At 33.7% G+C, this 27,872-nt stretch overlaps 1 protein-coding gene across 1 annotated transcript in view; it reads left to right on the top strand.

Moving 5' to 3' along the window:
* The window catches only part of LOC145297518 (pituitary homeobox 3-like), a 269,787-nt gene that overhangs the window by 147,221 nt on the left and 94,694 nt on the right, over nucleotides 1-27,872 (top strand). Inside the window, exon 2 of the mRNA XM_080143428.1 lies at nucleotides 17,385-17,593. Within this exon, the coding sequence (XP_079999554.1) occupies nucleotides 17,385-17,593 (209 nt within the window). The remainder of the gene's footprint in view (nucleotides 1-17,384; nucleotides 17,594-27,872) is intronic.

Raw genomic sequence — 27,872 nt, 5'->3', positions numbered from 1 at the left:
GGATTTCATGAAATTGTTCTAAGTATTTATTTATAAATATTTTTCCTTATTTTCTTTTTCTTGGGAATGCTGCATTCTACCGGGTGCCAGACATTAAGCCACTATTTCAGTTACTCCAAGTGAGAGACCTTTTTAAGATTGTATGCGTTTATTTGAGGGCAATTGTTTGTATTTCTTTTGTGCTTTTTTCATCGGATATATTATCCAGGTAGTTTCTAATATTCGTTTTCATGAATCCGCTTGTTTCTATAATTGCTGAAATGATGGAGATCTTTCGGTTCCAATTTCTTTCCATATCATACATAAGGCTTTTGTATTCTGTTATCTTCTTTATCTCAGCTGTGTTAAGCCCAACATTGTTAGGGACACCTACTTCAACTTGGGTTGCTACCTTCTTCCCTTTGCTCCATATCTTTATATCAGGCTAAACAGCTCCGTTTTCTAGGTATGTAGCTGTAGGAATTCTAGTCATAATGAACAATATATTACTTATTTCCAAGTGTTGTCTCTGGTAAATGTTCCAAATAGATATACACATATATATATATATATATATATATATATATATATATATATATGTGTGTGTGTGTGTGTGTGTGTGTGTGTGTGTGTGTGTGTGTGTATGTATGTGTGTGTGTGTGTGTGTGTGTGTAAATGGCTTCAGTAAAGACATTTCAATATGGCGACACGAGTTCCGAAACCAAAGCTATTAATCTAAGCTCATTCAGTTTAAAGGGCAACAAATGTGTATAAGTAGATTTTTTGCATGTAGAATCTTCGTGTACTAAATTAATTTTACTTTAAAGTAGTAGTAATGCATCTATGTTTTGTAAATGTTTAAAAATAGAATTGGAATTTAATTGGTGTGCATTATCCTTCTCTAAAAATCGTGCTTTATAACATATATACATATACATACAGGTACATATACATACAGGTACACACACACACACACACACACACACACACATATATATATATATATATATATGTATATATATATGTATATATATAAACGGAGACAGAGAGAGAGAAATAACATAAGAGAGAGAAAGAGATAAGGACGAGAATTTAGAAATAAAAAATAATTATGATTATATCGGTGCCAAATGTTTAACATTAGCAAAAGCTTCTCAGATAAAGGTTTATTGTGAATTATTTCGCTCAATATAAAATTGAAATAAAAAAAAATCACTTCATATTATTGATTGATTTATCATATCTTATTCTATATTAAGACTTCCCTCATTATTTTACTAGGCAGTTGGTTGGTTGGTTGATTTTGTTTTACGGCATATCAACCCTTTTCAGGTTATTTAATGCCGAATCCAGTGATTTTGAAGAAAAGTTTTTTAATAGAATATATTTGAGTTTTTTTTCATGTCAGTTTCTATTTAACCCATAGTTGAGACCCTAACAGGTACTACCACTCCTGGTCAGAGTGGATCTGGGAGCAATGGTAATTAAAGGGTGGCTCCCCCCACCCAAGCCCGCAAGCTGGGCCCTCACCATCTGATATAGTTTAAGGTCATATCCCGGACCACTAGGCACTAAGAAATAATGAGTTATTTCACCTAAATATTGTGACGTCACAGACGATTAATTCAAATCAGTAATGTATAAGAATACTTTATTGATAATATGTGGGAAAGTCTAATATAAAGATAGATAAATATACAGGAAAAAAGATATATATATATATATATATATATATATATATATATATATATATATATAGAGAGAGAGAGAGAGAGAGAGAGAGAGAGAATGAGAGAGATAGATAGATATACAGGGAAAAGATAGATAGATATGCAACGAAAAGATAGATAGATATACACGGAAAAGATAGATAGATTGATAAATATATAGGAAAAAGATATGTAGATTGATAAATATATAGGAAAAAGATATGTAGATTGATAAATATATAGGAAAAAGATAGATTGATAGGTATACATAAAAGATAGATAGGATAAAGAATATCGCGAAAAGTACGCGAACCACATGTGCATGTTTACTCATATAAAGACACCTACACTCTTTTGTAAAAACTTTTTTCAAACGAGAAGCGGTAAAAACATAAAACACCGAAATACTTTCTTTTTACCTATTGTACTTATTACGCGGACAATTGAGAAAGAAAATTATGCTGACATATATATAGTACGTGTACACATCAAAATAAGTCCACTCACAGAGAGAGAGAGAGAGAGAGAGAGAGAGAGAGAGAGAGAGAGAGAGAGAGAGAGAGAAGAGCAAATAGTTAATAAAACATGTTAAAAAACACTTTGAAAAAGAGTTAAAAACATATTTAATCTGAAAAGGAAACACTTAATTATTTTATATATATATATATATATATATATATATATATATATATACATATATATATATACACACACATATATATAGATAGATAGATAGATATAAAGACAGAGAGAGAGAGAAAGAGGGAGAGAATAAATGACAAAAAGTTATATTCCAAAATTCATGATGTTGATCATCTTATAATTTATTCCTTTAATTCAGTTGACTTATACAATTCTTGACAGTATCTGTTTCGTAGCGCAAAATCAATCACTTGGAATATAACTTTTTGTCATTTATTCTCTATATTGCTCTGTAATTTCATTGGGCTTCTTAAATAAGGATTGATATATAATAAAAGAAAATATATTTCTACAGAAATATATATATATAATATATATATATATATATATGTCGTATTCGTGTCTATTTGTTTGTTCACAATTTCATTAATATGTACAAGAGGCACTCTGTTTCACAAATTAATTTACAAACTTTCATTCCAATGTGTTTTCTTTATATACTATTTATTCAAAGGAAATCTACATTTAAGAAGTAACATCATTTGCATATTTGCATTAAATAAAATCTATATTGATAATTCAGCTCTATATTATTGTTTGTTGTAATGGAATTGTTTTAATTCTTCTATTCACAAGTATTATTCAAAGTTGATTTGTTTGATTTATTTTTAATTTAATTTATATTTAATTTAATTTATATTTAAATATTATTAGTCGACACCAATTACATTTAAAAGCGGATTTAAGCTGAGAGTAATTTCTCTTTTAAGCTACGAGAGTAATTTCCCGTTTAGTTTTTATAGAAGAAAATGTATATGTTTCCTGTTTCCATAAATCCAATGTGGAAGATCGTAAGAAGTTAGGATATTCGATGTATTTTAAATAATTTGTAACTAAACCTCCCGCTTGCCAATATGCTTCAATTTGGCAACGCCGGGTATATTCGGCTAGTATATATATATATATATATATATATATATATATATATATATATATATATATATATATATATAGTGAGTGAATGACAAACGTCTATATTCTAAAGTATATGATATTGACAATCTTACACTTTATTCCTTTAATTCAGTTGACATTTATTATTTATTTGTTTCGTAGCACAAAATCAATCACTTGATTACTATATCAATTAGTGAATCTATTTTGCCCTTAACTCGTCAGAAGAAATAGCAATAATCAATCCATCAAAATGAAATAAAGTGCGTTTTGACATGATACAAAAATCCGGAAATTAGAAGAGAAGCTGTAAATACCTTTTATGTTTTCGTTAATTTGTTTATTAAGTTAAATCAAAAAATGCACACACGTTGCAAATCTGAACGAATATCGATCTTTTTAAAACCCTTATAATGTTCAAGCACTCTACAAGATTAAAACAATTTTAAGCATATTACTTGAGTTTATAAGCTGTTTACTTGCACAGTTATAGCCATATGTCTTTTTTTATATTGCTCGAAGCTTATTCAAAACTCTATTAAATATTGCCTCCAATTATCTATATATCTATATAAGTGAAAATGTATGTGTAAGAATAACTCTTAACCTACATACTCCAACGAATTTTGGACTTGAAATTTGATATATTGGGTATTCAGACATGAGGAAACACTTTAATCAGTTTTTCTCCGGAAAAAAAGTCTGCTAAGGGATCAAAATTGAAAAATTGGTACTTAGGGTGTCATCGGATTTTTATCTGTTTGTCAACTGTTTCACGAATGCGCATACATAGATTGTTCACCTGACAGACTACTTATGTTAGGAATAAGTAGGGTTGAAAAAACTTTATAATAACGTGTCCGGCAGGCCCAATGGTTATCGTACCTGACTCATTGTCTTTAGGCTTATGGTTTTGATCTCAGCTCGAGTATTTTTTTTTTTACTTACAAGAAATGAACTGTTTAGAAAAACATCATACTCGCATGCACATATCTCAGATTCTGTATGAATTAAGATGTAATAGTTATGCGTATTTTACATCTGGGCAATACCGTAAGGTCTGCTAGTATATTAATAGATTGAGAAAGCTGTGAAATCACTCTTACCTTAACTCTAACATTATTTGTTAAAATATGGCCGGTTGCATTAAAATAGGATATGTATTTGAAGTTTTAAGGGAGCTTTGTCACTGTAGATCACTTAGAAAGGAGAGGTGTGGGCACATATAGAGGGTAATGTAGAGATTAGAGACCATTTTCCTTGTTTTCCCCGATAAAATTTTATATATATATATATATATATATATATATATATATATATATATATATATATATATATATATATATATAGCCAGTAGAGTTTAGTTTCCTAGAAGTACATCCAATGAAACAACATGTGTCTACCAAAGAGTGCTCAATGAGTAAACAGAGCAGGTATATTAAATTTATTTATACAAACATTGATGGCTACATATGTGCATACATGTTTCTGTAATCACCCATTATTGGGGAGATTACGTCTTCAGGCCAAGAATTATCGTCGAGAACATAATAAATAAATAAATTTCATATATATATATATATATATATAAATATAATATATATACATATATATATATATATTTATATATTGATTTCCTTTAGCTATTATCGAAACCGAAATCAAGACGTATAAAAAGATTCCTAGTAAAATTATTTATATAAAAAAATAGATGACTTTAGTGCCATCAGCTATAATCGAAACTGAAACAAAAACTTATGAAGAATTCTTGGGTAAATTATTTATTACAAGAAATTGAAGGTCATAACAATGAAACGACAATCATTCAGAAGGAGAAAGATGTAAGCGTGACACACACGCTATCGTATTAATATATAGATATCCTGGAAGCGATTTTAGGGAATCATTGCTTATCCCAAAATACGGTAAATACATATCAGGTGAGGCAATACTCTGATAGTCGATAATGATGGAAATTGGGTTGAAATCGATTATTTAAGAGGATAACTAATAAAAAATCTTGTTTACATTGACCTTGACAACAGCAAAGTTATAGTAAGATAGGAAGCAGCCACGCGATATCCTATTCCACAGACAGTCTAAGAAAGAACATTGGAAGTCTCGTTTAATTTTAGGCACAGATAGAGAGTAAGGAAAATTGTAGACAGTGCTTGTAGCTAGATAAGTGTTTGCCGTGAATGCTCCACAGGAGGAAGCATAGATTGAAGCTCAGTCGAGCAACTGCAATGAAAATAAAGACAGAGCAGGGATAGACACTCTGCGAGAAAAGTTTCTTTCTTAGAACTGCACGCCTGTGGAACTCTGTTCCGTCTGCCTGCTTCCCACCTGACTACAACTTGGATGTGTTCAAGTCCAACGTTAACAAATTACTAATGAACCGCCCCCTTAAGTAAACGCTTCATCAAATCTCCACACGAACGTAATGTACGTACTTGCAATAACCCTTATCACTGAGTGGCTTCCGGTCCTTGATAAGTGGTGACCACTGTGTAAAAAAAACAAATGAAAGAAAACAGGATATTCCACGACTATGTATATGAGAGAACCAGAAATGAGAGATACGAAATGCAAAAACAGTGTCAGTTATTTGAGATGCGGAATAATGTAAGTGGGTCAAACACTGCTGTCCTAATATGCATTGTTTTGTGTCCACGTGAGTTGACAGAATGTTTCGCGTCTGACCCTTGATATTTTGGCGCCAATTCAAACTATAATGGCTGCGCTCCGCCGCCATGTTCTCACAGTTCGAGCTCGCTCTTTCAATATCTTCTTCAGCGATGGCTGCATAGAAAACACGTTTTATTTATAAGCATACTAGGCGCGTTTATTTATATAGGTAAGCATGACTCATTCTCTTGAAGCTATTCGATCTCCCTCCATCTCCCATTACTAAAATGGGGATTTCATATCTGCTTGTTTATAACTACAACTCAGAATATTAAATATATGTACGGTGTTCAGGTCAACGCTTCGCTATACAATGCAGAATAAATTTGTGGCAAGAGAGCTACAAGTATTTCGCACCTTAAGAAGGTATCAGTCTAACAGCGATGTTAAGATTCTGGGATCCAAGTGTGTTTATCTTTTACTCATTTTCTTTCTCAAACAAGGCGTATTGCTATGTGAAACGTAAGGGTTGCTATTTGGGATCGTGTCTAACATGGTACTGTTGGGAATTGAACAGCGAGATGTCACTTCATAATAAATTTAAACATCTGCAGGTTACTAGTCAGGGAAGCAGGAAACAAATAGGAAATTCCAAGCTCTAGTAGTCCGTGGGAAGAAAAAAACTATTAGAGTGTACGGCTATATATTTCTTTCCATATCATACATAAGGCCTTTGTATTTTGTAATCTTCTTTATCTCAGCTCTGTTAAGCCCAACATTGTTAGGAGCACCTACTTCAACTTGGGTTGCTACCTTCTTCCTTTTGCTCCATATCTTTATATCAGGCTAAACAGCTCCGTTTTCTAGGTATGTAGCTGTAGGAATTCTAGTCATAATGAACAATGTATTACTTATTTTTAGTATATGGACCTTAACAGTGAAAGAGTGAGAATTTGCTGCTTATCGGGTTAGTTTGGATAATATTGCGGCGATGTGACAGAGGTTGGAGTTTAGTTGATAGTACAGGACAGGATGAGATTTAAGAATCTATGTGGACCCTGTTTTAGATCGAGAGACTAGTGGTAGATTCACCAGTCCAGATTTCGCAAGAGTACTCCATGCATAGGCGAATTTTGGGCGTGTAAAGATATAGGATACGCTCTGACGTGAGTAATTATCTAGTATGGTAGAGGAAGCCCACCTTCCTTGCATTAGCGATGATTATATTGGCTACTACGCCCAACTATTAATACTTCTATTTTTTTTTCTATTCATAAACTTACGTCACTCCATCCTTCAAACTATTTCTGATTTTTACTAAGATTTTAGAAGGAAGGGCCCTCATAGCTGCAGAAGTACACTAAATTATACTAAACATATAGCTGGGTGTTCATGTATCCCAGATATTGTTAGACGCAATTCTTATATCTCCATAAAATGAAAAGGAGTAAGGTCATCCGAGCGCTTGCAGAATGCTGACACATACATCGACGAAGTTAACAAAATTAAATTGCTTAAATCGAAAGATGGTTAAGGGGGCGATATGTGGGCGCTTTTCTGCGATGAGATTCGGTTTGTGCAGAGCTTAGCGTTAGGACAAAGAACACTCTGGTGGTAAGAATAGGGGTGAGAAGGGGCCCCACATTTCTCTCGCCATAATCAGCAAGTGATCTCACGGCGATTTTCGATGAGCACGAATTTTGAAGTCATCTCTCTTCCGAAGCTGTGCGCTCGCAATTATTGTTTGTGCGTTACTTTTGGCACACATGCACAAAGAACGCGGTGCACACACACACATACGCGCTCGTGCGTACCTACACACATGTATGTATATATACATATATTTTACGACAATCAAATTGGATTTCTTTACGATATTCACCAGAAAATGTATATAATTTCTGCAACTATTCCTTTCTCCTACCCTCATATCTTTATACTGTTAAGCAGAATTTTTCGACAAGACTTGTACCTTCGTCTTATTAGTAAGAATATTGATTAAATTATTCTATTCTATTCTATATTTTCGATTCTCTCTGTCTCACAAACACTCACTAACTCACACACACACTTCATATATATATATATATATATATATATATATATATATATATATATATATATATATATATATATATATATGCGTGCGTGTGTGTGTGTAACTGGCACACTTGGTTACAGTCCCTGTGGCTGGGGAAAAGAATCGGCTACGTAAATGATACGCAGTATTCTGGGTTACTATTTTATCTCTATATATAAATAGTCTCTCTCTCTCTCTCTCTCTCTCTCTATATATATATATATATATATATATATATATATATATATATAAATCATGATGATTGTAACGTCTTATCAAGCGAGTGCCACTCCCTCAGATACTTAAAGTCCATGAGCCCAAAAATGACTTCCATCGCAACAGGACCATTTTAATAGACAAATGCCTGAGGGAGTATCTGTACACAGATGATGGTACACAGTCTTAACTTTGTGCGACAGCGAAGTCTCTCTCTCGGTTCAAAATGTTGAGATCCAGCAACAAGCAAGAGCAAGATAGCCAGTAACAAGTTAAACTGCAGACCAGCTTAATGCGGGTACTGGTCTCCCGCTTTATGGTTTTAAAATCAGAGATTTGCTTCTCCTAGAAAGGTTGCCTTCACCACGGCTTACGGAAGCCCTCTCCACCCCAACACACACATACATACACACAAACACACACGGTGCTAGTTGACCGTTGACCCCGAAAAATGGTTCATTCCTATATATATATATATATATATATATAGATAGATAGATAGAGAGAGAGAGAGGGGGGGGGTGTTGGGACGATTAATTAGAATCGAAATCGGGAATTAAAATTTTTAAAATCGGATTTTTTTATGGTATCAGAATCAGCATCGGAATCGGCAAAATTCGAGCCGAATTCAAAACACGATTTTTTAAATATTTTTTCTTGAACAAAAGACAACAAAAGTAATGTAGCAAACGCAAATATATTCATGAAGTTGTTCTTTTTAAACATAAGATTAAGGTCTACAGATTCACAGGTTATAAATGCCATTCAATTGACTTGCTGAATGCAATTTATTCGGAATCGGTACTTGTATCGAAATCTAGAATTGATACAGAAAAAATCGTAATTATATTGCAATCGAGTAAAGTCTTGGAATCGTCGCATCACTTATATATATATATATATATATATATATATATATATATATATATATATATATATATATATATATATATATATAGTAGTGAAAGTTTTGAATTAAAATATGTAAATCAAAAATTTACAATAAATTTATTGTTTGACAAGGACTACAAAAATTTAATATTTTCGCCTAAATCTTTTGATTTTATTTTATATTTGCTTAATTTCATTCAAAATGTTTATTTATATTATTGATCTATCTCGTATATTGTTCTGTTTTTAGTTTGGATTGTCTTAGAAATATTGATACTAATATTTATATGGACTTTAAATTTACAGTATTATACAATTTGTAATCCGAAAGCACTGCAAAATTTCATTTAATATGTATATATATATATATATATATATATATATATATATATATACACGAGTGTATACATAACTATGTATGTTTGTATATTGATCTCTAGTGATTATATCAACGTATTTATAGTATTTAAGGGGTCGTTCACAAGACATATACAGATTGCAAAACACTGAAGGAAGCAATACCTTCTCGTCCGATAAGTTCCATTCAACTTCTATGGGGTCCTGGCTATGACCTTAAACTATATCCGATGGTGAGGCCACAGCTTGCGGGCTTTGGAGAGTGTGGAGCCACCTTTTAATTGCCATTGCTCCTAGGTCCACTCTGATCCGGAGTGGTAGTACCTGTTAGGGTCCCAACTACATGTTAAATAGAAACCGACTTGAAAAAAATATATATTCTATTAAAAAATTTTTCTTCAAAATAACTGGATTCGGCATTAAATAACTTGAAAAGGGTTGATATGCCGTAAAACAAAAACAACCAATCAGCTTCTATGAAGAAAAAGATCAACACAGAATTCATCGATAAAATAATATTTACAAATCTTTATTCCCGGTAGTCTCTTTCTTTTCGAAGTTGAAAGCTGCGTTCTCATTCACATTTCCGGTGTGTTGAATTCGAACTGCTTCCTGATCGTTTGGAGAACCCAAATTCTCTTGTTAGCACCAAAAATCCAACTTTTCTTACTAACCTAACTTAAAATCTACGCCATTTTAAGTGACATCAACGTCAGACTACGCAACACTGCAGACCTATTTTAAAATTATTGTTATTAATTTAATCGTTCTAAAATCCATTTTGTGTATACGTTTCCTCTAAATATTGTCTTTCTACTTTATATTTATATAAACATTTATTTCAACTAGAACTTAATTTCAAACAACCAATTCATCCTAATCTAGCAAGGTTATCTGGCATCGTCCGGCAATGCTTATGCTACATATATATGGATGTCGCCCTATAAATTCACGACATCAAACTCGCATGCATGTATGTTTGTGTTTGTGTGCGAGTGAAGGTTGTTGGAGTCTGAATTAGCTACATCCATATGCTCCCTTTCATCATAATCACGTTGACACACCGGTTCCTGTCAAATCACCGAAGTTAAGCAACATCGAGCCTGGTCATTACTAAAATGGGTGACCAATTTGTGAATTCCAGGTGCTGTATGTAGGAGAACGTCGACACCTCCCTGCAAGAGTTGCAAAAACCTAACATCGTCATCTCCCCTAACGGGGATATACATGCGATTGGGGACCGTTTAGGAATTTCATACTTCCATGGAACTTCCTCCTTTGGAGGAAGCCAGTTAAACCCAAATAGGGTTAGTGCCATTTTACATACACGCACACACACACACACACACACACACACACACACACACACATGTATTCATGTTAGCTACCGATTAACTAATGATACAATTATAAACTTCGACTACCCATTCTTAAGTTCACTCCGCACTGGCGCTACACAATCTTACTGACTCAGACTTTACAACTATTCTTTATTGTACGGATCAAATAAAAATTAAAGCAAATATTTGCAGATGGAGTGTTATCGGTTTCTAAGGAGGTGGTGTTTATTGTTGCAACCCGCGTTTATGCCCATCCCGCCGAGCGAGTATGATCGGCATTCCATATTTTGGTGGGAATTCTTGCAAGACTTTGTCTCTCGCAACTGACAAGAAAAGCGCGCCATTTTCCATGATATTTGACATTTATGGAATGTCGGTTCCGTTTTGCTGCGCGTGTTGACATTGTCATAATAAGGAAAAGAGGACAACGGCCCAGTGTCGACCATAATCAACAAGTAAACGAGACTCTGAAATATCGCCATTTTCTTGTGTATTTTTCTCTATTTTGACCATCGCGCTCTACTCCCCAATCTCTCTCTCTCTCTCTCTCTCTCTCTCTCTCTCTCTCTCTCTCTCTCTGTTCCTCCTCCATCTCCTTCCCTCTTTATCTATCTATCTATCTATCTATCTATCTATCTTTTCTACTGTTTTCTTCGTGCTTTCTCATTTCTTCCCTCTGCCATTCTTTCATTTCTTTTCTACTCCGGCAGTTTTTCTTCAATCGAAATTATAACCATTTTTTAGTTCCCCCACTATCTCTCTCTTTTCTTATTTTCTTTTTTTCTGCTTATTTCTTTTATCCCACTTTCTCTTTTTCTTTCTCTTTTTCTTTCTCTTTCTCTTTCTCTTTCTAGATAATTCTTCCATTGCACATTTTATGCACATTAAACAATAACTTCTGTTCAGTTTCTACTTCCCCTCTCTCTCTTCATCTCATATTCTCCCTCTTTATTTTCCTCGTTCTTACTTTTGTATTTTCGTTCCCTTCTCTTCCCCTCTATCCCAGCCATTCTTTTAATTTTCTTCTATTTCTACACTCTTTGGGTATAACTGATTTACTGTTTTTATTGCCTTTCCCCCAATCTGCACGCTCCTTTTTTTCTGTCTCTATGACCCCCCACTCTTCCCCCCCCTCTCTCTCTCTTTTGAAAACAGATAGAGAGTAGGTTCCTTTCTTTCTCCTTCCTTTCTTTTCGAAGACAGGGAGAGGGGGGGGAGAGTTCCTTTCTTTCTTCTTCCTTTCTTTTCGATGACAGAGAGAGAGAAGGGGGAGAAAGAGTTCTTTTCTTTCTTCTTCCTTTCTTTTCGGAGAGAGAGAGAGAGAGGGGGGAGAGAGAGAGAGAGAGAGAGAGTTCCTTTCTTTCTTCTTTATTATTTTTTAGTCCGTCTGTCTTTCCATAGGTTAGTCTTTTTGTTTTCAATTGCATTTTTTACATACTTTTCTCCGGTTTCTGAAATTTTTGAAAGGATCGATAATTCGTATTATTTGTATTCATTGAACCCTTGTTCTCATGTTGAGTGTTGTTTTTACAACGTTTCGGACGATATAATCTCTGATCTTCTTCAGAAGCATTTTATCGAACTCGGGAATCTTTCTGTTGAACACAGAAATCTGTATTAAATTTACATACGGAACCTTTATTTAATTCACATGTATAGCAGCCTCTAGTTCCGTCAACCATGACCGGGCAGAAGTCCTAAGTAATTCGCAATTGTTTTCTGAGTATCGCCCACACTGAGATTTGAACCCTTAACATCCAGAAGTAATTCATCTGTTACGCCACGAGTTATTGTACGACAAGATACACTCGAAGAAGATCGGAGGTTACACCGGCCGAAACGTTGTGAAAATTACACTAAAGATTGGTAGAGTTTTTCGAATAATCCAAACAATACTTTTCTCCTTCGTTATTTATTGCGCTTTCTCGCATTCTAAGCAAATTTATGTCCCCCCCTCTTTCTTTATCATTATACTAGCAGGCTGCCCGGCGTTGCCCAGTCATAAAATACGAATAAATATTATATTTTAATTCATACAAAAACTGAGACATGTGCATGCGAGTATTGTTTTTTTAAACAGTTCACTTCTTGTCAGTAAAAACATAAAATAAAATAAATAAATAAAATACTCCGGCTGAAATCAAAACCAATACATTAAGACAGCGAGTTAAGTACGATAGCCAGTAGGCCAGCTTGACACAATTTTTACGTATTTTAAAACCTACTTATTTTTAACATAATGAATCTGTCATGTGAACTATTCACGCATGCGCATTCGTGGAACAGCTGACAAACAGATAAAAATCCGACCACTCGTCGTTACAATGTTTTATATATTGACCTCTTAGGTGCCCGTTTTTTTCTGGATGAAAATCGATTCCAAAGTTTTTCGCATGTATGAATATGCTTTATACGAAATTGCAAGTCTGTAGATCAAAAATTCGTTGAGTATATAGGTTGAGAAGTGTCCTCACACACATCTCACTTTTATAGATATATAAATTTGTTTAGTTTGATTCGCTTGCTCCCCTTCTTTCTTTCCTTCTTTCTTTATTTCTCGTTTAATTATTATCTTTCACTTTCTTGTACTGTTGATCTCTCCCCCCTCTTCTCTCTCTTTCTTTGTATTGTTAACTTTTTGCTTTCAATCGTCTCCATCTCTCTCTCTCTCTCTCCCTCTCTCTCTCTCTCTCCTTCTTCTTCTCTTTCTGTGTTTATATTTTCGAGCTAAGATTTTAATTTTCTCGTTATTGTTAACTTTGCTCCATTGGTGTTGACGGTGGTATAGTGGTTAACGACACGGGCTGAAGAAAGTTCAAACCCAATTCGTTCCAGAAAAAAAAAACACTTTCATTTAAGATGTTGACAACCACCACGTGATCCTTTTCCTCATCTTCGATGTTTTTCTAGAAAGAATTAAAATATCGGGGAAACCAATGCCAACAATATTCAGATTCGTACGACATGATGATGATTAATTCATCTTACGCATTCTTTCTTTAATGTTTTCCTTTACTTTTTCTGGCTATATTTAGGTATAAAGAACTTTTGCGATGCTGATTACAATACAATTTGATATACTATACTTATAACAAAATAAAGCTAACTCAAAACACTCTTTGCCTGAAGTATATTTAAAAGCCACGTTTTTGTTTGATTTTTTCCAATTATAACTATATTAAATAACTTGCTGAAATCTTTAACAAAAATCTAATATCAGAAAAGAAATTCAAGTTCCATAATGATATCAGGTCTATGCAAAAGATTTGCTGATTCAAAGTTTAATCTGGAAAAATGAAAAACTGTTTTTGCAAATTTTTATTTATAACAATAACAATATTTGCTTGCTATAGCTTGACTCTATTTGTCAGCGAGCATTTTTCTTTTACAAGGAAGTCACCACTTATCAGGGCCCGGAGGCCACTCGGGGATAAGGGTTATTGCGTGTACAGTAATCAATGGGATAATATCGTAGTAATCGCTAATAATGGAGATCTGATAAAGTGTCTTACTTAAGGAGGCGGTTCATCAGGAATTTGTTTATGTTGGACTTGAACACATCCAAGTTGTAGTAAGGTGGGAAACAGGCAAACGGAAGAGGGTTCCACAGGCGTGCACTTCTAAGAAAGAAGCTTTTATCGTGCAATTTACGTTTTTATTTAGGCACAGATAAAGAGTGGGGGAAATTACTGACAGTGGTTTCAGCTCGACGGATGTTTTTCGTGAAAGATTGGCAAAGGGGGGATCAGACATTGGAGCTCAGGCGAGCACTTCCTATGGAAACAACGGTAAAACAACGACAGGTTCGCAACGTCCCTTCTGTGGGAGAGAGGTTGCAGGGAAGAGAAAACACATCGCTTGTAACATTCTTTAGTTTTCATGTGAAATATGAATTCAACTCGCGTTCAATCTAATCTTGTAACGTTAACCTAAGGTCATCTAAACGTTTTTGTAGTCCTCAAAATAAGTGATACTCATAAGGAGCTAGGCCAAGAGAATATGCAGGATGAGGCAAGATTTCCCAACCAAATTCTCCTCGAAGATTATTGGTTAGTAAAGTTGTGTCAGGACGAACATTATCATGATGGAAGATGACTGCGTTTCTACTGACAAATGAAGATCGTATTAGTGAGAATATTGCTGAATAATACAAACGATGCTTTTATGATCTGAAATAAAACGTTAAAAATTAATCATCGAGATATTTCAAGTAATAAAAATATACATCAAATTAATTACAGTGGTTTAAAATATCCGACGACCTAATATAGTATTGGTGTAAAAATAATCTCGCTTTTTAACATAAAGTTGTACGTTAAAAACGACATCATTTTTGCACCAACCTAATAGCAATGTTTATATATATATATATATATATATATATATATATATATATATATATATATATATATATATATATTATACATTGATAACTTATGTTATATTTCGGTTCGATGGTGAATATAATTCTGTGTTTTGAAGCTCCCGATTTCACTTATTGAGTTTTACGGGGTTGGATTTTTTTTTAATTATTTTTATTGTTTGCTTTACTTTCCAATTTTTCTATTCCGCAAAAGATAGTGGAAAGACAATCTAATTTGCCAAAAATCACAACTAATTCAGGGGAAAAATAGGAATATATGATTAATATCAAATAACGTGGAGAGAAAAAAAAAAACAAGAAAAACGTAGAATAAATAATTTATCATGAAATTTATAAAATCTCGACGGCTCTTTATCAAAATTGGATGCGGTTCGATGGGTCTATTGACATCTAATTAGGCAAAGATTCGATAGATAAAATAGGACAGCAAAAAGATGTATACTACTCACACACACAAATATAACACATATATGTGTGTGTATATATAGTTTTTAAAGGTTTTTAAGTAATGAAGATATATACATGTATATATATATATATGCATATATATAGTGTAAACTTTACAATATATATATATACATATAAATATTTAACTTAACTTTAATATATATATATATATAATTTAAAATATATATATATATATATATGTAATTAAATTAGTTTAAATTGCAGCACGAATATATATATATATATATATATATATATATATATATATATATATATATATATATATATACTAGCATTTCAGGCCGGTGTTGCCCGGGTGTTTGGAGGTGTATGTTTAGCAAAAAAAAAAAAAAAAAAATGAGCTCTTAACATTTATTATTTTAAGCTCAAATCCAGTTATTAAGTTAGATCCATGTCCAAGGAACCTATATGTAAAATTTCAAGTGTTTAGACCCAAAATTGGCGGAGGAGTGTGGTAGAGATCTCAAATGGTCAAATCGTTTAACTTTTACCCCTTAACAGCCAAGTTTATGGCCGAAAACCGATCACAAAGATTTTCCCAAATCTCAGTACACTGTATATCAAATTTCGAGTATGTTGACTGAAAATTGACAGAGTTATAGGTAAGAAAGCGCAGGGCACAAAATGTTTTAAATAATAATAATAATAATAATAATAGAATAACAATGACAAAGACTTTCGCTGGTGAGGACTACTATTGACCGTAACCAGTTATACATTCCTTTTGAAATTTTCATCTCTATTTTTCTCGTTATGTACTGAATGTTTGTTAATGAAACCTATATGAAATATGTTCCTTATTAAATTTTAAATGTTTTCTATTTAGAAAGATATTTTAAAAAATTAATCTAAAAGTTATTTTAAAGTTTTTGTTTAAAAAATTCAGATTTTCTCATTATTCAGACCTGTATTTCAAAGAGGGGTTGCAAAAAAATGAGTTGTGGTGTGAGGAGAAATACAAACTGAAACAGAGAGAATATTCAGACCTGTAACAATACAAAGAGGGGGTTGCAAAAATGAGTTGTAGTGTGAGGAGAAATACAAACTGAAATAGAGAGAAGGAAAGTTTTAAAATATAATCTTAAAAAGATAAGATACAAGTTAGAAAAGCATTTTATTTTTGATTTTATGTAATGTACATTTTGTTGTAATATAAAAACATTATCTTTCATCTAGCAATTTATAATATAGATATAAAATTTTCAATGATTTTTTTAAAGTGCAAAATAATGTACCTTACATGAAATAAATCCAAGGTAATTTTTTGATTCAATATAAATTAAATTTTTATACCTTACTTTGTAAAATGTATAAAAGTACACCTTGAAGATAAATAAATTTCAAATTTAATCTTGTACCTTTATTTTTAAAGCCTATAATAAAAACATTTTGTTCAACAAAATACACACTTATGCTTATTTTCTTTTCAGTGAATTCTCACTGTATTTTGAATAATATTTTGCTATTTTACAAAATAGGGCTCAATTATTTGACCCTTTAAAGTTTGTGAAATTGTTGTCAGCTTGCTGTTTCATTTAAAATACTAAGCGATTTCTGTGAATCCTATTATAAACTAAATCGACACGTTTCATAACCTTCTTTTTAAAAAATTATTAATTACAAATAACATGTCGGAATTAAAGAAAAAAACTTATTCTGTCTGGAAAATTGGCCTATAAGTGACTTCAATTTTCATTTTCGTTTTTCTTTTTCTTCTTCCTTGTACGATTGTGCAGATTCCAACGACGCGAGTAAATGCAAGGGTCTCGATGATTCCGGCTGTGACGACGACAAGAAGAAACGACGACAGCGTCGACAGCGCACGCACTTTACAAGTCAACAACTACAGGAGCTGGAGGCAACGTTCGCCCGAAACAGATACCCGGATATGGCAACCCGGGAGGAGATTGCCGCTTGGACCAATCTCACAGAGGCCAGAGTTAGGGTAAGTAAGCCATTCTTCATGTGTGTTGAGTGTACCCCTGGTTTTGCCGGGTATGTGGTAGAATCTGTTTTGTAGGACCATAACGTTACTACAACATCATTATAGAATCAATCCTCCATTGATTATTATATATTACGGGGAATAATTTGACCGGTGGACTAATTCGCAAAAATAAATAAATAAATAAAAAATCAAAATATAATAATAATGATGATGTCATTCATCATATTCCGTCAGCTGATATTTGGGCTTGACAATCTTATAAATAGCCTTCTTTCTCTTATAGATAAAAAAAAGAAGAATTTTACAGGGGGGAATATTTTACGTTACACCGAAATTATTTCCCTTGGCCGGTATAACGTCAAATATTGCCCTGTAAAAATTCTTCTTTTTTATCTATAAAAGAGAAGAAAGACTATTTTTAAGATCGGATTTTTCCGATTTTCGATACTTATCGGATGAATTTTTATACAAAACATATCTAAGAACGGAAATATAAATTACCTTTTGTGTGAAATTTGCAAAAGATAGGCTCACCCGTTTCGGAACCTATGAGGAATGTACTCTGTCTCTCTGTCTCTCTCTCTCTCTCTCTCTCACACACACACACACACACACACAAAGTGATTTTATATAATAGTAGAGATACACATATAACTACTACCATTTACTCTCGAAGCAACACGTAAATCTTTATAGGAGAATAAAATGTTCATACTCTCACACTAAGGCTGCTCAAGTATCACGATTAGAACATACAATTTAAAATTAACTTTGAAGCAATAAACGTGAACGTAAAATTATCAGATGAATCGATTTTGTTTTAAAATTCTAGCATCATTTAATATTAAAAAAAAAAATCTTATTCGTATTTTGCTGAATATTTTTTAAATATTTTATTTAGAAAATATCTGGAGTTGAATTTCATTCACGTTATTGACTCAGTTCACGCAACCGATGCTGTAAATCGATATGCTTTTGATATATGCCATCGAGATCCTCCTCCGCCCTCCCTCTCTCTTTAAATATGCTCTTTCCCTCTTTCTTCCCTCTTCCTGTGTGTTTTATTTATCTATCACGCCTCCTTGCTCTATTTCTCCACCTTCCCTCGCCCTCTCAATCGTCTCCCACTCTTTATTCCTTTATTCCCTCTTTTTTATTTGGCTACTTTTTTTTTTAGATCTATCTATTTAAGTGTATATCTATTTATTTCTTCCAAATAATTTCTGGTTTCATCGCTAATCTACATCACTTCTCTGCTTCTATCAAATTCATTCTCCGTCACCCTCTTTGATACAAAGTTCTCTATTTAGAAAATACAAAAAAACAAAAAAAAACTAAAACAAAGCACATAATTATTCTGTATTTTGGTTCCGTGTGTGATGGAACCAATAGATGGTTTGGCAAGTGTACAACTGGTGATTTTGATCGTCACCGGGAACTTTCCAAATCCACACACACAGTGCACATTACCACGGTAACGAGTGGAATTATTAATTATAGTTTGTCTCGCCCGTTTATGGTCTATCAAATCATTCAACGTTATTTAATGCTGAAAAGAAATTGTTCATTATGAACGAATCAATTATTGGCTTGTTTTTTTACGGCATATCAACACATTACTTTCTTTTTTTTTTTTTTTTTTTTTGCTATTTAACGGCAAATGGTTAGTAGCATAAGCCTTTTGGCTTATTTAACACCAAACTACAATTACTATTATAAATAGTTAGGTCTCCGAATTTGGCAGTTTTATTTCTATATAAATTATTTTGGTTTATTTAATACTGTGCATCAGACTTACAGTAATTGATTACTGACTGATTGATTAGTTTTGGGTGTGTTTTACAGCATATCAACTCTTTTTTTTTAGTTATTTATTACCGAACGACAAACACATGTCACCGATTAATTTATTGGTTTTGTATCACTTTTGCGACATACCAAGCCTTTTGGGAGTATTTAATATCGACTTTAGTATTTAATATCGATTTTAGAATTTATTATCGATTTTAGTATTTAATATCGATTAACAGCTGTCTTTTAGTTTTATTATATCTTCATCATCTAATCCCCTGCGCCCGTAAGGGATCGATATTTCACAGAATAAAAAATAAATGACAAACCCTTTATTAATATTAGAATATATATAATTTGTTTAAATATATATATATATATATATATATATATATATATATATACGTGTGTGTGTGTATGTATATATACTTTATTATTTATATATACTTTATTATTAATATATACATTATATATATATATATGTACTTAATTATTTATACATACATTAGTATTTATATATGTTTTATGATATCCCAATCCATTCATTAGACGAGTTATATGTATTAGAGGTTGAGGCACAACTATCTCGACCACCAAACAATTGCATTGTGCAGCGATCTGTTTGCTTTGATTCAAATACGTTACATACATTTCTTTCAAAGTATTAGTCTATTTGTGGACAGATAATATTTACCTTTTGATAAATTTATTTATTCAACCATTTTGTTTTTGTACATGTGTTTGTTTTTATAATCTTACACATATATTAATGCATATATGTACGCATGTATGTATGTATGCATATATGTATACATCACGTATGCACATATGTATGTATGTATGTATGTACGTATGCCTATTGACGAATGAGTCTCGTCAAGGCATAAACTATCTTTCAGAAGGCCAAAATGACACGGATTAGCGTTTTACGTATATGTATGTATGTATGTATGTATGTATGTACGTATTTATTGTCAGGTCATGTCATATGTTACTGGTACCATGTAACTCAGTACTACCTGCCTCATGGTCGGCTCACTGGCGACTAAACTTGTTTGGTGAGGAGGATGGCTAGTCTCCCTGAAGGATTAAAAACATGACCTTCCAAAGGGCGAATGAACCATTTTTCAGGGTTAACGGCCAACTAGCACCATGTGTGTTTGTGTGTATGTATGTGTGTGTTGGGGTGGAGAGGGCTCTTGTAAGCCGTGGTGAAGGTAACCTTTGTAGGAGAAGCAAATCTCTGATTTAAAAACCATAAAGCGGGAGACCAGTACCCGCATTAAGCTGGTTTGCAGTTTAAATTGTTGCTGGCTATCTTGCTCTTGCTTGTTGCTGGATCTCAACATTTTGGACATAGAGAGAGACTTAGCTGTCGTACAAAGCTAAGACTCTATAACATCATCTGTGTATAGATACTCCCTCAGTCATTGTCTATTAAAATGGTCCTGTGGCGATGGAAGTATTTTTGGGCTCATGGACTTTAAGTATCTGAAGGAGTGGCACTCGTCTAACAAGACATTGCAATCATCATGTATGTATGTATGCATGCATGCATGCATGTATGTATGTATGTATTCATGCATGTATGTATGCATGTATTTATGTATTCATGTATGTATGTATATATGTATGTACATATTGTGTATGCATGTGTGTATGCACGTATATTCGTATGTATGTATGTTTGTATGTATGTACGCATGTATGTATGCATGTGCGTCTGCATGAATATATGTATGTATGCATGTATGTATTTATGCATATGTATACATGTACATATGCATGCATGCATGTATGTATGTATGTATGTATGTATGTATGTATGTATGCCTATTGACGTATGAGTCACGTCAAGGCATAAACTATCTTTTAGAGGGACAAAATGACACGAAATAGCTTTTTACATTTTAAACGCCAGATGGACCTCCACACAAGGTCGTTGGCTCATTGAAGCTCTCTAGTAAAAGAGATAACAATCAGCCTGACGTTTAGTATGGTCGACTATGGCGTTTTTCTCGTTGCTTTTCGTTATTTTTTTTCATATTTTCCGTAGTTATTCTTTTCTTTAGATGCTGTCTATTTTCTTTAAGTTATTTTTTTATGTTCATTCATATTCATTTTCTTTACTCCTTTATTTTCGTTTTCTTAGAATCTTTTTTTTTTTTTCATGAAATTAGTTCATGCATTTTTTATGAAATTAGTTCATGCATTTTTTATCCGTATTATTTTTCAAGTTGTGTCTCTACTTTTCTTACGGATTTATTTTGTATTTGTTTGTTTACTCGTAATATTTTAAAATTCTATCATTTTTTGATGTGCCAAAGTTTCTCTATCGAAGGCGTCGTCCGTCTGTATATCGGTCTGTCACGGTTCAATTTGAAATCATATTTATGTGATAAATAAACAGATTAACTGAACATATTTGAATTAAGATACGTCCAAGACTAAACAAAAGTTTTTGTCCGTTTGACGATCATTAACATTTAATATTTTTATACTGGAGGGGGGCGTCACGGCCTATTAAGACTCAAGAGGCTCTCGAGGATAAAGATTAATGTGTAAGATAGACTGTGAGAAAACACCTTGACGATCCATTATGGCGGAATTTTGGTAGAGTTTGATTATTCAAAAAGACTCGTCAGAAGCAGAGATGTGTCACTAAATTCCCGACTTTAAAAGTGCATTGAGAATAATGTTGACTATGTGGAAATAAATTCTGGGACACAAAGGTCTCTCGTTCTAATGGTACCACTCACGTCTTCGTAGCTCTTCAGCATTTTTTTAGTTAAAAAATAGAATGCATTATTTTGGAACGAGTCTCGTATCATCCAATGTGCTGATGTACCTGGTGTATGCCCGATATTAAATTGTTTTTAAATCACGTTCGATAATATTAAACTAACGTTACAAAATATTATTTTAGTAGTTTAATTATGCAAATTTCATTAACTCAAATAATTTAATCAATGTTCAGAATATTAAAATATTTTTTCCTCGTTTACAAAGATAACTTTAATAAGTTTCTAGACTTTTTTGCACAGGCATTTAAAATTATCGTAGACTTTTGTAAAATTCAGTATGTCATTGCTATACATCATATGATAGAACTGAGAAATTTTTATGATTTCATTATTCAAATGAACAGCTACAGCAGGAATTGGAATACCGCCTACTAAAGCCTGATTGTCAAAGCTAGGGAATTTCAAAAAATGCAATCTGGACGTGAGGACACTTTAGAAGAACGATATGCAATAAAATTCTGTTTTAAACTTGGAAAAAATGCCACAGAAATGTATAGAATGCTTCAGACTGTTGTCGGATCAGCATAAATCAAACATCAATTTTTAGTGGCTGAAGAGACTTATGACAAGCAGGGAGTCTGTGAGAGATTATCGGAAGGAGTAAGGAAGTCAGAACACAAGAGTTGATTGGCCAAATAAAGAATTTCATGGATAAGGACCGTCGTGTGTCTGTAGAGACAATAAGTGCACAGTTTGATGTCAGTGTGGGAACTGTACACACAATTAATCGCGAGAAACTTAAGATGCGGAAGAGTTGCACGAACGCACCAGTCCACAACTCCATCCTTGTCACAAACTATTTGATCAAGATGGGCATTAATACAGTTTTCACCTTCCTTATAGTCCAAACCATTGCTCTCTGTGACTTTTGGTTATTTCCTAAGCTCAAGGAAAACCTTAGAGACAATCGTTATGAGACAATTGAGGATACGAAAGAGTCTCTGACGAGGGTCATTGACACGTTCACACAAGAGGACTTCAATGAGGCCTTCCAGAATTTGTTGGTCCGGAACAAAAAGTGCACAGCAGCCAGAAGAGATCACCTCGAAAGGGATAAGAGTTTCACGTGTGTACTATCTATAAAAGTGTTCAGATAGAAACAGTTTGAACATTTATTGGAGGCACCTCGTCTTAGCTTATTTCTTTTTTTATTTATTTTATTTTTTTATTGCTAGTTATCAGATTCTGGTAATTTCACTTACTTTGGACTCGTGTAATGTCGATTCTATGTTTGATTCGAATCTGTTTTATTTCCTTTTGGTTTTCCTTTATTTTCTATTTCTCCAATCGTTCTTTCAGTTTTTTTAACTTTCTTTTTCTTTTTTTTTCCACCTCCGCGTTTCTTCTTTTCCTGTTTGTGTGTGTGTGTGTGTGTGTGTGTGTGTGTGTGTGTGTGTTTGTCTACGTGCGTGTGTGTGTGTCTACGTGCATGTGTGTGTGTCTGTCTACGTGCGTGTGTGTGTCTACGTGCATGTGTGCGCGTGTCTCTCTTTTTGTTTACTCTCACATTTTCGCCTCCCACCTCTTTATCTCTCTCTCTCTCTTTCTCTCTCTCTCTCCCTCTCGCTTTCTAATCTTTCTTTCTTTCTTCTATTTTTCTTTTAAATTTCTATCGATTTCCCTGAACGTAATTCTCACAGTTTTCCTTTCTGATTCAGTTGCACCCCATTCCCAAAACATTACAAATACAATAATTCACACACACACACACACACACACACACACACACACACACACACACACACACACACACACACACACACACACACACGCACACACATACACACGCAAACATATATATATATTTGAGAAAAGGTAGGAAAAAAGAATTATAGACGCTGTTGTATTGATTCTTGTCAATGTTGTGTTTATAGAAAGTGAACGTGTCCATAATAATAGAAGCCCCGGCCGATGTCTTGACGCAGAAACCGACCCCCACGTCTGACCCCGAACTCACTCCCATCTTACTTCGCCCCTCACCAACTTTTTCTTTCGTTACCCAACTCCCTTGTCCTTCCTTCACCCTTCATATTTTTTTGCTACATATTAGCTACAGAAGCATAAACGTTATTCAACTGCTCTTTTCATTGTCATAATATTTTCTTACTTCTGTAAGTTGATTACATGTAACTCAACTATCAGAATGAGCTTTGATTTCGTCAATATCATATTTTCGTTGCAATTATTATTATTATTATTATTATTATTATTATTATTATTATTATTATTATTATTATTTACTCACTAGACGTAGTCGTACAAGCCATCATCAGAGATTGCTCTTTGAAAACTACTTGGTATTTTTTAAGATTAGGTCCACCTTCACAATTTTCTTTTAAATGACAACTTTTATAGGTTTTCGACTATGCTGACTACGAAAATTGCGTTGAAATTTTGCACAAATAATTAGTTATCGAGATATAAAAAGTTGTATTATGCATTGTATTTTTTGGCAGCCATCTTTTTTTATGCGGGTACAATGTCAGTCATAGATGAGTAGATTTGTTTATGGCGCGCTCGCGCGTAAAATGGCCGCCAAAGAATACAACTTTTTATATCTCGATAACTACTTATTTCTGCAAACATTCAGCATCGTCGTATTCAGCATCGTCTAAAACCTATAAAAGTCATCATTTAAAAGAAAATTGTTGAGGTGGCCCTAATCTGAAAATTTACCAACAACTTGTAGTGTTCTCTAGAGTCTGAGTGACAACAAGTCTCCACAGATTTCTCGTACTCTCCACCTTTTCGATAACCTTTGCAAAAGAATCTGCGTTATCACAACAGCCGCTTATCATTGATTTCTCGTAGGCAGCGATCATTTGTTTTCGTTAGAATTAGGGTAGCAGTAAGCATCCTCAATATTCCTCTTTGCACCCAACCAGCGGAGGTCTGGTTAGTGCCTTCCTTCCTCGATTTTTCCATCCTCCTTGGCCCTCCTCATTAATTTGGTGTGGTGCCAGTTTATGATGACACACACAGAGAAAATTATTATTATTATTATTATTATTATTATTATTATTATTAGCTCACAAAGAGCTTTCACACAGGTTATCAAAGATCTCTCCTTGAAAAACAGACTGTGGTGTTCCTTGGAAGCTGAGTGAAAACAAGTTTCTCCAGATTTCCAGTATTTGCAAATAAGTTTGCATTATCGCAACAGCTGCTTGCCATTGATTTCTCGTTTGCAGCCGCTATTAGTCTTCACTGGAATTCGAGTGGCAATAAGCCTCCCCAAGGTCCCAGTTCTCTTCGCACTTATCCAGCGAAGATCTGGTCAGTACTTTCTCCTCGGTCTTTTTCACATCCTTGACTACTTGGCTGTTTGTTGGAAGGGAGGGGGGGTTCAGTTATGTGGTAATAAGGGGGGGGTAGAGAACTTATAGATATGCGGCTTCAATGTTCTTGATTTCATGTGGCGTTTCATATTTTTGCCTCTGAAGCAGTTTTATTATTATTATTATTATTATTATCATTATTATTATTATTATTATTATTATTATTATTATTATTATTATTATTATTCAATAACACACGGGTGGGAGGGTCTCTGATTGCTCACTGACAAAAACGAGTTGTATTTCTCGGAGTCGGAGTGACTATAAGTCGCCTTAAATTTCCAGTAATCTCCATTTCTTTCGGTGTTCCATTTTCTTTTTTTAATTTTTCATGTAATTTTCATATGTCTATTCAACGTTCGTACGTTATGTTGGTTGGTTTCTGCGTTCGAGGATTGTCCTTTATATTTTAGTTAGTTTCATCACTGCCGTTTGTTGTATAGCCTCAGTCTTCCCTTTGGTTCCTATTTGTTTTAGTCCAAGTTTTTCGGGATTGTTTCCAGTACTCCCACTTTCCTCGTATTTCTTTGCATTATTATGGACTCACTAAGAGTTCTCAAACAATGTTCATTAGGGTCTACTTACTGATAACAGCCGGTGGTTTTCCCTGGAGTCTGAGTGACTACATGTCTCCCCAGATTTCCAGTACTCTTCACCTCTTTCGATAACTTTTACAAATGATCTTGCGTTATCACAACAGTCGCTTACCATTGATTACCAGCGACAATAGGTTTTCACTAGAATGTGGGTGCTAACAAGCCTCTTTAAGAATCCTAATCTTTTTTTCATGCATCCAGTGGAGGTCTAGTAAGTGCTTATCTCCTCGGTTATTATTATTATCATTCACATGTACGAGACAATCACGTTGACACACCGGTTCTCGTTAGATCACTGAAGTTAAGCAACGCTGAGCCTGGTCAGTATCAGATGGGTGACCAATTTGAAAATTCTAGGTGCTGTATGTAGGAAGACATCGATACTGCCCTGCAAGAGTAGCAAAAACCTAACCTCGTCATCTTCCCTAAGAGGTATATACATGCGAATGGGGACCGCTTGCGAATTTCATACTCCCATAGAACTTCCTCCTTCGGAGGAAGCCAATTAAACCTGCATAGGGTTAATGACGTTTATGTTATTCACATTTTGTGTTTAGCTGTTTATTATTATTATTATTATTATTATTATTATTATTATTATGAGGATTTTTTTCAGATAGGATACTCTGAAGAGAAATTTTCCCCAGTCACCAAATCGATGATCAATAATCGATATTGATCGATTGTAATCCAAACATAATGCACTGTAACGATTGTCGCATTTGTTCGATATGTTTTAATAAGAACCCTTGGCATCAGAACTGACCACAATCGTAAATATTTACATTGAAATTACGCAACATCACAATGTAAAGCATATGTAGGTAGAAAGAAAGGCAGATCGATACACCCGCAAAATAGAGAGAGGCAGATCAATAAGGAAGGAGAAACTTCGATCCTCATCGAAAGAAAAGAAAAGTGTTGGTTCGCTTCACTTGAATAAATGAACAAGTTGTCAGGTTGTAAAGAAACACATTTTATTTTTATTTTATATATAGACGGTTCCGTTCGGTCTTGAGAGATTATGGATACCCAGTGTGAGAACTGCACGCCTGTAGAACTCTGTTCCATCTGCCTGTTTCTCACCTGACTACAACTTGGATGTGTTCAAGTCCAACGTTAACAAATTCCTAATGAACCGCTCCCTTATGTAAACACTTCATCAAATCTCCACACTAACGTAATGTACTTGCAATAACCCTTATCCCTGAGTGGCTTCCGGGCCTTGATAAGTAGTGACCACTGTGTAAAAAAAAACAAAAAAACATGCGCATGACATTTAGGTGGCGAGAGTTGTGCAATTTTCAACTGCATCTCTCCTGAGTCCGGACTGTTTAATTACAGTGGCAAGTAAATACTTAGACAAGAAATTATCTGAGTTATTTAGTAGAGACTGCAGAGGTAATTTTTTTAAATTTTGACTCAAATTTTGACCCCTTAACATTTATTGTTTTGGTCTCAAATCAAAATAAACAGTTTGACCCATGTTCAAGTAACCTACATTTAAAATTTTAAGTGTTTAGACCCAAAATTGACGGAGGAGTTTGATAGAGTTTTCAAATGTACAACCGTTGGACTTTGACTCTTTGACAGCCAAATTTCTGGCCAAAATCCGATTAAAAAGATTTTCTCAAATCTCAATACCCTTTATATCAAGTCTCGAGTCTGTAGACCGAAGATTGACAGAGTAGGTTGGTTGGGAAACTTACACATACAGACACACACAGATAATTTCACTTATATATAT

This window comes from Euprymna scolopes, chromosome 18, assembly GCF_053919585.1.
Source record: "Euprymna scolopes isolate OS-2025 chromosome 18, ASM5391958v1, whole genome shotgun sequence".
NCBI classification, from domain to species: domain Eukaryota; kingdom Metazoa; phylum Mollusca; class Cephalopoda; order Sepiida; family Sepiolidae; genus Euprymna; species Euprymna scolopes.
The sequence above is the reverse complement of the archived record's forward strand: the minus strand, read 5'-3'. Positions and strand labels throughout refer to the sequence as shown.